The 13450-nt window shown below is 39.4% G+C and overlaps 1 protein-coding gene and 1 pseudogene across 1 annotated transcript in view; both read left to right on the top strand.

Annotated features, from left to right (window-relative positions):
• The window catches only part of LRRC1 (leucine rich repeat containing 1), a 170228-nt gene extending 164122 nt beyond the window's left edge, over window positions 1-6106 (top strand). The window contains exons 8-10 of the mRNA XM_049777648.1: window positions 1797-1969; window positions 3296-3432; window positions 5037-6106. Of these exons, the coding sequence (XP_049633605.1) occupies window positions 1797-1969; window positions 3296-3432; window positions 5037-5195 (469 nt within the window). The 3' untranslated portion in view covers window positions 5196-6106. The remainder of the gene's footprint in view (window positions 1-1796; window positions 1970-3295; window positions 3433-5036) is intronic.
• A 629-nt stretch (window positions 6107-6735) lies between these two features.
• LOC126014946 (uncharacterized) lies at window positions 6736-6822 on the top strand (annotated as a pseudogene).
• The last annotated feature ends 6628 nt before the right edge of the window (window positions 6823-13450 follow it).

Here is a 13450-nt window from a genome sequence, read left to right as displayed (position 1 = left end):
GCTAGCTGGGCCCAGTCTCATGAAAGACAAAGGCCCTATGTGAAACTAACAGGCAGTCTATATAGGGTCAACAGGCTTCAGCAGGCTAAGCATTTTACTGGTTAATACAAATAGTTTAAGCTCCACAGTATACATGATTGGTTCTCACTTCTTACAGTCCTAACTTCTTCCTTCTGTACCCCACTTATCTGGTCTGATACCTTTTGGGCCAAAAAAAAAAACAAAAAACAAAAAACAGAATGGCCTTTATAACAAGGAGCTTTATGGTACAAGCTGACCTCTCATTTTCTCGTAATTTGACCTGGGAATACAAAAGGGAGCCATATCTGAGAAGGGAGAGTGAAGGGGTGAGCAAACTTTCAAGCTGCTAAGGCTTGTGGCTCATTAAGGTGAGTGCTTCAGGGTCTGAGGTCTAACAAAATCAGTTTTCTCAAAATCTTGGGCGTTTAGATCTTAAGAGGAAAAGGTAAAAAGGGATTGTAAAAAAAGGAATTTATGAGGGCATTCCAAAAAAAAAAAAAATCAGCACTTCTTCCCTAAAAAACAAATAATGACCTGAAACAGTTGATATTCTTGCAAAACAGCTGGGAGCAGGCCCTCTACATCCAACAGTGGCATTACTCTGAAACAATAGGTTCCTTCCAAATGCCTTATAGGTCTACTTAATTCTAGGACTCAGGGTACCTACCCTAAGTTATAGAGTAATGTGTTATTGATGTCTTGTTGATGTCTCTTCCTAAAAAGCCTTTTACTTTGCAGCTGTTCCAATGGCCATTTGTGTTCCTGTGTACAGCCAGTAGAATGGCTGGAGAGAGAAGACTAAATTTGGGTGTGCTAGCAATGAACTATAGTGTCATATACTTGCATTTGAAAATAAAAGCACATTTCAAAAAAGAAAAGGAAAAACAACACAAAAATGCTTTCATACAGTGGACTACTAACTAAAAGCAGTTAAAAACTGAAAGTCCTCTGCAAGCTAAGTGAAAATAACAAATACATATACTGTTCTTGTCATTTTCAAACCCCTCAAAAATACCAAAATGTTCAAAGTAGCTCCCATAGAGGAGGGAAAAAAATATGATAAAAGAATCTGCTCCTTCAGCTGCATTTTCATTGTTTAAATATTCTCATTGTTAAAATGTTCTCTTGTTAGTATTTATAACTTTCAACATTTTTGAAATGTTTGAGCTAATTTTACAATTAGAATCTAGTCAGATAGCAGAGTCAATTATATAATAATCATATAATCATAAATTGTATGGTTGTATCAATCATACAATAATTATACAACTTGGCCATTTTTAGAAGGAGTAGAACAAACTTGACATTGTAGTTGCTATAGTAGTTCAAGAGTGAGGAACAAAATTGGATACAAGAGAGTTATTAACTACTTTGTTGTAGTTTTTGGTGCCACAGCACTGATAAAAAGCAACCATTGGGCTTTTTTTTTCTGGGGAATATGATCTTCTGTAGAACATGGAGATGTGAGAAAATGGTACAGACTACTTGTGTTGATTTGGAAGGATACAGAAGGTTACAGAATAAACTAAATATTTTTGCTTCCTGGTCTGTGGGTCCCAATGGGTGAGGTGAAGACAGCAAAGAGTAGTGCAAAAACCTGCAGTAACAGTCCACATGTAGAGTAAACTAGCTGCCCTATAAACTTGTATTTAATGTAATCTAATCCCAGGAGACAGAAACTCTCCCTTATTTCTGGCAAGATTACTCAGTGACATCCACCAAGATGCCAGTTCCTCCACACTGAGATGCCACTGTTTCCTTTGATTTTCACTTAGGTTGCTGCATTTGCCTTTATCCCTGACTACCTTGAATCTAAAAGCCCTGTGGTTGTCAGACAACCAGTCGCAGCCTCTGCTCACATTCCAGACGGATACAGACCACACCACTGGAGAAAAGATCCTAACATGCGTCCTACTTCCTCAGCTGCCTTCTGAGCCAACCTGCACAGGTGAATTTAATTTGAGGACAGTCTTCATGTAGCCAGTAGGAGTGGCAGGAACCAGTATCTGCCCTTAAATTTACTCACTTCCAAAGGTGATCAATATTTGTTTCATCTACCCATCTAACTGAGTGAATTTTATTATTATTATTATTATTATTTTATTGTTATTATAATTCTTATACCATAAGAAAAGTGCCATCAACATCCCTGTATTGTGACTGAAGTTTCTTCAGTAGACTTTTGCAGCTAAAGCTGAAAATACATTGACTCCTATAAAAAGGTAGCAGTCACTTAAAATCCAGACTGATAGTTTGGGGATTCATGTACAAACTAATTTTAAGCCAGTGAGTTCTTTTGAGTCATTATACATATATTTATTGTTATTTACGCCATATATACACACACATGTGTGCATGTGTGTGGAGAGATATACAGTGGGCAGCGAATGTGTCTTGCCCATGGCTGACCCTGATTTGATCACACATGATCCCTCAAGCCCCACTATAAGTAATGCCTAAACTCAGAGCCAGGAATAAGCTCTGAGTGCCACTGAGTATGGCCTAAAAATAAAAATATAGTATATAATATTATATATTTGCATTAATTTCAGGTTGTTATTTTTATACCTGTAAAATTTGCCTTGCATGTAGCAGATCCAGATTCAATCCCTGGTATCCCATATGTTCCCTCACATTACCACAGGGAGTAACTCCTGAGTACTGTTGCCACCTCCCAAAAAAAAAAAACCAAAGATACCCAAAGAATCAAGTGGTTGAAATTGTTCCTAAAATGACTCCTGTGTTCAGCATATGTCCCCTTGACAGTTAGAAGGAGTTTGAAGTCATAGCATAGGGAAAAGACTTTGAAAATGAGAGTGACATGCCCTCAATTGTTGAACATACTCGCTTAACAGATATTTCATGTCATCTCCAATGGAATTTGGCCTTATTAAAAAAAAAAAAAAGAAAGCTTCTAAGCTTGATTTGGGTATTTGTTGTTGCTTTTGCTTTTGGGGGCCACACCCAGCAGTTCTTAGGGGTTACCTACTTCTGTATTAAGGAATTATTTGTGTCCATGCCTAGGTGGCCATATGGGATGCTGAGGATATAACCCAGGTTAGCTTGATGCAAGGCAAATGCCCTACCTGCTGTGCTATTGTTCTAGTCCTCCTGTTTGTTTTTAAAAGCCAAGATCAAGCCCCTACTGTGTAGTCATATTCTCCTCAGTTTGGGGGTTGCATTGGTCCTTCTGGTTGCAGCCTTCTTGCCACAGTCACCCACAGGCTCTGGGATGAGTCAACCGAATTCCCTTCTGATGGGGTCTCCTCCACAGAGCACCTGCCACGCTGTGACGCGCTGGAGAGCTTGGTGAGTGATGTTTCTGATGAGGCCTGGAACGACCGTGCTGTGCACAGGGTCAGTGCCATCCGGTTCTTGGAAGATGAGAAGGATGAAGAGGACAATGAAATGGTAGGAGAGGGATACTCTTGGCCTTTGTGGAAATTCAAAATTAAAATCAATAGAATGAAAAAGGTGCCCCCTATGGATGTCTTGATGTTCAAACATTATATTTAATGTTTTGCCTTAAACTTTTTTTTTGGGGGGGGGGTCATGTCCAGCAGTGCTCAGGGTTACTCTTGGCTGTACACTCAGTAATCGCTCCTGGCAGCTCAGGGGACCATATGGGATGCCGGGATTTGAGCCACTGTCCTTCTGCGTGCAAGGCAAATGCTCTACCTCCATGCTATCTCTCCAACCCCATCTTTTGCCTTAAACTTTTAAGATTATTTTTTTCATGAGTCATTCATGAACCATTTTCCCCCATATGTGTGTGATAGGTTACCTTTACATATCTTCTGTCTCCTATCCTATTTCACCAGGGAACTTCAGAGAGTTGAGCAGATAGGCTCACTTTGCCTGTGAGGCAGCACCTCTGGACTTGCCACACATTCATTTAGTTCTCTCTCTCTCTTTCTCTTTCTCTGTCCCTCTTCCTCCCTTGTTCTTCCTCTCCTTCACCCACCCCACCCCCATTTTGGCTTCTTTAAACTCTGACCTAATTGAGTTTATCATAAGCTAAGTTTAAAGGTAGTCCTTGAAGTTCTCAGAGCATAGAGGTGGTTTTTAAGCTTTTGTCTGTAGTCATTGTTATTCCAGCTGTTTCCATATGGGGGCTTACTTATCTAACATGTTATATATGCTTTTACCATAGTGGAGTACAAAACAGGAATTCGGCATGACCATGTGACTTCAACATCAATGCCTCTTAATGCTGACTTCCTGACTTGGTGGGGTGGGATTATATCACTAATCACTTCAGTGCCTCTTTAGTTGCTCTTGTAGGATTTTTATAACTGGTTTCATTTTCTTGTGAAACTTTTATAGTAGATAAAAGTATAACATGCTAGACAATATTTTTTAATTGTCATGGTTACTATGTAACTCAGTGGTAGAATATTTGCCATGCATGTGTGAGGTCTTGGATTTTATCCTCAGACCACCAAAAAAATTAAAATTTCTCATAGTTAATGAACTTCCAGCACTATGGTCTTTATTAGAATGTGAACTTTTTTAGTCAATTACATAAATAGCACAGATGACAACCAAATAGAAAAGAATCACTCTTCCTTTTAAACTCCCAGCACCTCAGGGTTGAAGCAAGCCAAAACCACTTGGGGTAATAGTAGAACATTACAATGATTTTAATGAAGAACTCTTTTCCCCCATTACCTTTTACTTCTTCCACAAACCCACTCCCATGTCTTAGAAATTTTTTTATTTATTTTTTTTTACCTTTCAGAAAATAGAACTTTGCTTTTATTTTCCACTCATCTCTTATTTTTAAAAAGGTAACCCTTCTTTATCCAGATCAGTTCCAGACAACACTTTTCATCTTTCATAAGTGCTGTGGTTAAGCAAATATAGGGCTCTTAAGCCAGCTTTGCTTTCTCTCCCACACTTAAATTTAAGCATGATCTTGGAGAAGGGAAGATTTGCAGGGGAAGGCTCCAAGTTGCTTTTGTAAAAGAGGGGAGAAGCAAAACCAAGCTGCTCACTTCACTGTTTGTTTTCAGAGGACACTTCTGAGGCGAGCCACACCACACCCGGGCGAATTAAAGAACATGAAAAAGACAGTGGAGAATTTGTGGAATGACATGAATGCTGCTAAAGGACTGGATTCCAACAAAAATGAGGTCAATCACGCCATTGACCGAGTGACCACGTCTGTGTAGCGCCTTTCAAGTCTTACCTCCTTTGTTTTCCCTTGCTGCTGAGGAGCCTTGGGTGGGCAAGGCCTCTCTCTGTTCCTCTCAGTTTGGACCTGCACAGCCTACTCCAGTCCCACAAGGGTGCTCTTCATGAAAGTGCCTTACCTAACTCCTTGGGCCCACTGGTCAGTGCACCAGGCCTCAGTACATCCTGGGCACTTTCTTCTGAATTGCAGCCAATGGTGATAAGTAGCAAACACTACTGTAATTAATTGCCCTCTGCTTTTGTCTCTTGTTGGGATAAGGGAGAGGGGGAAGAGCAAGTTTATTCTCCTCCCACCCCCTCCCTCAAGTGCTGAGACATTATAAACCCAAGTATCTTGGGCCTATTGATGAAAGTCTTATGTATGGCAAAAAGTCAGTACTTTTTTTAAACTCTTTTGGGCAGCTCAGATGGTGTAAATGTAAAATTTTTTGTATAGGTAGTTTCAAAACCAAAAATTTAACTTGTTTGTTTTTTAAAAAACGGTACATATTTTAGTATTTGTGCGGAAAAAGAACATACTAGTCCTAAAGTATTTGTTTTTAATTTGTACCATTCATTTGTGCCTTATGTATCCTGTTGTCATGTCAACCCAATTATACATGGTCAGCCCTTGAGCAGTGATATGACCTGAGGAATGTGGTATTTCTTAAGCAGTATTGGATTTTAATCAGTAGTCTGCTTGTCAGTTAACCAAAAAGAAGTTAACCACTTGCTTGTAAACATCACCAGTTGTTTTTTAAAAAAAGAAGAACCAAAGGATTAGACTGCTAATACTTCTTTTCTTTCCACACTAACTTTTCAAGAGTAGAATTTTTTACATTGAGCTTGATACTTATTGTACGTACTTGGAAGACATATGTGCCACTTGTAACCTAAAATCAACAGCAAAGCACAAAGAGAAAGATGGTTTCAGTAATTCAGGTGATAAATTATGTACAGCAAAAAGAAAGTCTGATTTGTATTGAAGAAAACGTTAAAACTTTATATCAAGATAAAAAATGATAATAAATCAAAGTAACCTACAACCATATTACAAATGTTGCTATCTTTATAAGTGCAATCTAATATGTAAATAGAGTTTGAATCAAAGTGTACAAAATATTGCTTCAAGTTTTAATTTTAAATTCACTAATTTAAGGGGCCAGAGAGTGTGTTTTAGTGTGTTTCTGTTGATTTCTTTTTGTATAAAGAGATAAAATAGAAATGAAATAAGCCAGTCACTGTGGTGTCTAGGAAAATCATGTTGTTGTTTTGTGTGTGTGTTATTTTTTGTCATTATTCTATGAAATAAAGTTAACCTGATCATTAGCCATACAGCTATCTAAATTAATTAATCACTATGTTTCAATGAAAGCTGGTAGCTGAATTCTTTGACAGCTTGCTTCTTTCTACATCTAAAGTACTGGTTGGTTTGAAGTCAAATTCTTCTCTATTTCCCATTTATGACAGAACTCAGGTTCTGTGTGATATATTTAACTTGGGCTCTCTGTTCAGTTATACTTCTCAGAATCTGCTTCCATCACTTCTCGGCCTTTTGGCTACGATCAAGTGTAGAATCTGCTTCCAGACAATCAGATATTATGTCTTCTTTTGCAATTATGTTTTTACTTAGTGAGTTCACTTTGCTTTTTAGGTTGTTTGGAGATATGTTATAATTTAAATATGTTTATTTTATTTGATATATAAAGTGGATTTTGATTCCTCCAAGATTTTTTTGTTTTTTGCACCCCTGATGGTGCTCAGGAGCTATTCTCAGCTTTATGCTGAGTTGAGGCCATTGTGGATCCTGGCAGTGCCCAGTAGACCATTCAGTGCTAGGGACCTAACCTGGTCTCCTCTCATACAAAACATATACTCTGCCCTTTAAGTCAGTTATATAACCCTACTTAGTTGGCTTTAAACCCTTATCCTAATCTCAGGACATTCTTCCTTCATGTTACGACTTTTGATATTTTCTCTTTTAAGCCTGAAGATTATGCACTTATGTATGAGCTGATGAGCACATTGTTTTCCTTTTAATTCTTATTTTATTAAAGCACCATAAATTACAAAATCAGAGTTGAGTTTTAGACATGCAATGTTCCAGCACAATAACACCACAAATGTCAGGGTCCCTCCACCAGTGTCCCCACAGTCTATCCCTACCTCCTCCTCACCCCTCACTTTGAATCTCACCTCAATTTCTGTAGCAGCAATTCTTGACAGACACATTTTTTTTTAAAGGAGCATTAACTTAATGCTGAAAAATATATAGAGGTTGTTGGGGCCAGAGCATTAGCACAACAGTAGAGCGTTTGCCTTGCATGCTGCTGACCTGGCACAGATCTGGGTTCAATCGCTGGCATTTCATATGGTCCCCCAAGCCTGCAGGAGCAATTTCTGAGTGCAAAGCCAGGAGTAACTCCTGAGTGCTACTGGGTGTGTCCCTCCAAACAAAGTAACAAAAAAACTTGCACCGTCATTTATTTTTGTTTTCATGGAAAGCCTACCCTCCATTACTCAGTATCACACTTCTAACATAATATGGGTGTTGGCCCTTATCAAATGGCTTCTCTGCATCTATTGATATGATCATATGGTTTTTATTTTCCTTTTGTTGATAGGGTATATGATGTTGGTTGATATGAGTATGTTAAACCATTCTTGCATCCCTGGAATGAAAACTGCTTTATGAGGTGTTGGTATCTGTCATCCATTTCAACATTTAAGCAAAAAAAATATAAAGCCATTGCAAATGAACAAAATTTTTAATATATAACATTATTTGTAATGTATGGGTCATACCTGGTGATGTTCAGAAGTTACTTTTTGCTCTGGACTCAGGAAGTACTCCTGGCAGTGCTCCTAGTAGTGTTTGGCAACTATATGAGTTGCCAGGAATTAAACCCAGGTTGGCTTGTGAAAGGCAAATGCCCTATCTATAATACGTACTGTTAGGCCAGACCCAATTAATATTTTAAAATAGAAGAGCATGGGCTCAGAGATGTGAATCCATTCATTGAGAACATGTTGAACTAAAACAATAGCTAGGAGCAGTCCCAGACCCTCTAAGAGGTTCTTTGATTAGCTGTAACAAACTAAAATATTCACAGAGAATTAAATTAGGAAAACCACACAGCAAGTATTCCCTTTCAAATAAAAGAGAAAAGTCATCAGGGAGTGAGTTTACTGACTGTTGTTATGCTTTGAATCTCAGCCTTCTCCTTGCTGGATGTCTTATCCTTCATCACTAAAATGTGGCAGTGTAATCTCTTAAGAGTCTTAGCTTGAGAATGATAGGGAAACATAACTCAGGGGCTTGGAATAGTGGTGACTGCTATTATCCCAGACAAGTTATTGGTAGCTGAACAACTCCTGTTCACCAGGAGGAGTAGGGCAGCATGCTTTATGACAGAGACAATATGTATGCACATGCACACACACACGCTTACACATAAATATACTAAGGTTACGTAATGGACAACAAATTAATTTTTCAGCTCCACCAAATAATAGGGCTTCAAGGACTCCTAGTAACAGTTCATTGTATCTCCCCTTTCTAGCTGGGCTCTCCCAAGATAAAGCTAGTTTCTATCAAGATACCATGAAACATTTACTTGAGTAAAACTCTTTTCACAAGTTGTTCCCCACCCCACTTGCACACAAACGTTGCATACACACGCACACACACACACCTTGTACATTTTTTTTCTAGGTATGGGCCTACTGTGCTGCAGTCACTGTATTACTATATTTTGTCTTTGTCTTCAGGTTTTCAAACTTCCATCTTTTTCAATACTCACTGTTCTGTCTCATCCTTCATGAAGGGAAACCCTGAAACTCTTATCTGTCAGAAGAGCAGGTCTAAGAAATGGGTCCTCCGTGGAGGAAAAAACCATCAAGATGGCCTACACAAATGCATTCTGGATTAGAAAATGTGGAGAACATACCCATTTGACTGGCACTTTCTCTTTTAAAGTTAAAAAATGGGGGCATTGGTGGTGGGAATATTGCACTGATGAAAAGGGGTGCCCCAACTACAAGCATGTTTGTAATCATGGTGTTTAAATAAAGAATTAAAAATTAAAACAAAAAGTTACCAACTGGCAGAAAAGGGAAACCAACTAGACGAACCTGTTCTGGTTACTTATATTTGTGGAGTAGACTCTATTTAAGGTTGGGATCTGCCAATTGGCCAGACAACTATGTAATTTTAAACAGAGAGTGTGTGTAGTCCTTGACTGGGACGAGGTACTTGGGTTTTAAAACACCCAGTGCTCTTACTGTGCAACAATCTGATGTGACTGATCCTCTCATCAGCATTTAGTGTCTATACTGATACTGAGCTGTCTGTACTGTGTCATAGTTACAGTGGTTACTGTGTATGGAATACTGACTTAACAGACAGTTAAATGAATGTGGGCTCACCATCCCAGAACTGCCCCCCACAAGGTGGAAGTGTCATTTCCGTTAATGATTTGAGTTGTTTGAGTAATTTTAATTAGAGAGGAATGATTTTTATCCTCTTTGTCTTTAATAGCTTACCCCTAATGAAAAGACAGAGAGTGAACTCTTGGAAAATCAGTAGTGACCTTAAGCTATTTGAGGGAGCTGACGGGGGTGAGTCATGGTTTATTACTTCAGAGCGTCATTTGTGAGATTCCTTGACCTGATCAATTTGACAAATGAAGGGTAGGAACTACTGTTCAAAGCAGATAAAAATAGAAGAATGAATTTGTTTGACTAAACAGTTTAATTTTATTCAAAACTGGGTCCATGGTCTCCTTAGTTATAGAAAGATAAGGTTCTATACAATATTCCAGGTCAAAATATATTGTGAGCTCGAGTGATAGTAGAACAGGTAAAACAGTGGCTTTGCACTTGGCTGATCTGGGTTCAAAATGCTGTACCCCGAATGGTCTCCTGAGCATCATCAGGAGTAATCCATGAGTGCAGAGCTGGAAGTAAACCCTGAATGTCTCCAGGTGTGGCTAGCTTTTACCAGGCCAGAATAATGACCCTTCACTTTGTGTGGGTCCCATGACAGTGAGAAAATACAGATGTTTCTCTGGATGCATTTGCATAACTCCTTACACACCACGAGGCCAGGGACACTGCATTATAGCACTTACTCTGAGCTCATGAAAGAATATAGGCTCACCAGGGATACCTGTATCAACCTCCAAGTGTCCTGAGCTCACACACACCTGGCTGCTGCTGCTGCTTGCTTTTTTCCCAGGCTGTAGGTGTGAGTACTTATTTGTTTAAACTTCGATCAGCACAGCGGCGAAACACAACAACACTTACTTGTCTGGGCATTGACTGTTCTTGCATTTTTGTCTCATTTCTTGGCCCAGAGGCATCCTGGGTGGGGCAAGTTTCAGCGTTGGTTTGGAGAGTTTCGAGAGCAAGTTGTGGGCTGGGTCTGCTGGGATGGGACTGCTCTTGGTCTGAATCATTCAGCAGCAGGGCAGGCTTGGAGCATTGCCATCCAACACAAGGGTGATAAAGGGAAGTTATTCTGTCTACCCCCTTTCCCCAGAGGCAGCAAGGCAGGTGTTGTGTAGAGTCCACCCAAGCATTGGACACCCCCCATTCATGCTATGTTCTTATCCACACACCCAGGAGGGAAGAGAGAGGAAAATCCCCAGTTAGAGGTGTTGCCTACTTGATCTCTCCCTCACAGAGGCTGCCTTTTAGTATTCCCTGTCTCTGGCACCCACCACCCCAAACATAGCAGGTATTCACCCTAGTAAATAAATAAATGTCAGGCTTTGTCACTGGAGGATTAAGCTTCCTGATGCCCAACCTCTTCCTCAAAATTCCCATAGTCCACAAGTCTCTAGAAGAAATGATGCCAGCAGCATGTAGTGAAGCATGGTTCCTTTCTCCATTACTATTGTCTGTTAAAACCCATCAACAGGTCTATAAATTACAACACTAATACAATACTAAAAAGCATTTAAAAATGAACAAAATAAATACCTGGCTTTGGAGCTGCCTAAAACTCCTGATTGTCTTTTCCTCCTATAGTGCCTCAGAGGCTTGAGTGTTCTGACCTATTCTGACTATCACATGTCATTTCCTACTTGTATATTTTTATGCCAGTATTTTTTGGTCAAAATAGTGGGGTGCTACCACTATGTATTAATTTCTAAAATATTGTCCTAGTGTTATTGAAAAAATAGTATGAAGATTATGTGGTAGTGAATAGGTGGTAAAATAAGACAACCTAGCACCAATTACAGCATCCTCATTTGCGGGAAGTGGTTTCCTTGTCAGTCTATAACAGAATGCCTCTCTGGCTCACTGTAGCAGATTGTTGAACTTTTTTCAGAGTCTTTCCTTCAGTGGGCCTGAACTTGGAAAAAAGATTTTATTTTCTACCAAGTTTCTGGATGCTGCTGCTGGCCCAGGAACTCTAATCTAGAGATCTCTGTGGCCTTGAAAGGAGTAGAAGCTTTAGAGGTAAACAGCTGGGCTAACCCCCATGAAGACACTTAATTTTGTGATCTTGAGAGACTTTTCTCTCTCTTTTTTAAAAACATCTTTATTTAGATGCTTAAATTAAGGGACCAGAAAGATAGCACAGCAGTAGGGCAATTTGCCTTGCATGTAGCCAACCTAGGAGGGACCCGGTTCAAATTCCACAGTCCAATTGGTCCCCGTGCCTGCCGGGTGATTTCTGAGTGCAGAGCCATCAGTAACCCCTGAGCACCACTGAGTGTGGCACAAAAACCAATCAATTAAAAATGTTTTTTTAAAAAAAGGAAAAATAATCCTTGGATTTAAAATTCATATTTTTATGGATAACATCTACCACCAAAGAGCAACTTGCTTTCACCAGTGTCCCAAGAACCCCTCCCATTGCCTTCCAACCCACATACACTCAATTCTATAGACAAAACTTCGGTTCTATGATTTTGAGCATCTGTCATTGCCTTACAATTTTTATTTTTAGTATCATTTTGGGACAGATTTTTATGGGCATAGTTAATCATAATACATTTATTTTCAAATAAGTGAGAGCAAATTGCTTAAAAATAAAAGAATAGAAAGATAAAATGAAAGAGGAGGGGAGAAAGAGAAAAGGAAAACATTCTGTTATTTCATTTGTTTTTGAACATTAAGTGGCTTCAGCTTCACACTGGCATCTAATCTGGTGCATTGCCATCCCTATGGAGATGAGAGTATTAAACAAATTTAAGTTGTTGCATGGCATTGTAGTCCAGGAATTCAAACCACTTTCTAATATGGTAGCTTTTGTTGATGTAGTTATGGCTGCCAGGTCTCCTGGAAGTGTGAGATGGCGGGGCTGGTGTGAGGTTACCCTCATTCATGCCAAAAAAGTCTGGGTGATATCAACCCAAGTACCAGCATACCTGGAGTTTGGTCAGATTGCTGTCTCTACGGAGAGTCATGGAGTGGTGAAGTAGAGCCATAGGCAATGCAGCAATTATGGGTGATGGATGCAGCAGGCATAACATGGTTTCAATAAGTCGGGGGGCTTGAGATTGCCAGCTTTCAGAGATGGGGTCAGTGTATCCATGATTATTCACAGCTTGATTTATATCTCTCGCAAGAACATTGAGTCTGTGGAGCTGGACTGGTACAAGCATGGCCACTGAGTTTGTGGTGTGATTGTGGCTGCCAGGTCTCCTAAAAATATTAGATGGTGATGGGGCAGTAGGGAGGGTGCCCAGACTTACTCCAGAAAAGTCCTGGTGATATCATACCCAAAACCAGCGTACCTGGAGGTACCTCTGCAGAGAGTCAGAGAGGGGTGGAAAATATCTTTTTTTTTTTTGGTGGGGGGTCAAATCCGACAGCGCTCAGGGGTTACTGCTGGCTCTATGCTCAGAAATTACTCCTGGAAGGCTCGGGGGACCATATGGGATGCCAGGATTCGAACCATTGTCCTTCTGCATGCAAGGCAAGTGCCTTATCACTGTGCTCTCTCTCCGGCCCCAAGATCTATTTTTTATGTAGGTGGATACACTTATATACATAGGTGAATAGGCCTAAACTCTTGAAATTCCACAAAAGTTATAAATGAGTGATAAATTGGTAATTTTTTCAACAGATATTTTTATAGATGTACAAATTAAAAATCTTAAATAAGTGTGTGATAATATACTTTAAGGTTTATATGTGATAGATAAAGTCTACAAATGTAAAAATGTAAAATTTAGTAAGAAATATATTTAGAAAAATATAAGGGAGGAATTTGAATAGGCCTGTAGAAGTATAAGAG

Source organism: Suncus etruscus, chromosome 7 (genome assembly GCF_024139225.1).
Source record: "Suncus etruscus isolate mSunEtr1 chromosome 7, mSunEtr1.pri.cur, whole genome shotgun sequence".
Classification (NCBI taxonomy): Eukaryota; Metazoa; Chordata; class Mammalia; order Eulipotyphla; family Soricidae; genus Suncus; species Suncus etruscus.
This window is presented reverse-complemented; position numbering and strand designations above follow the sequence as displayed.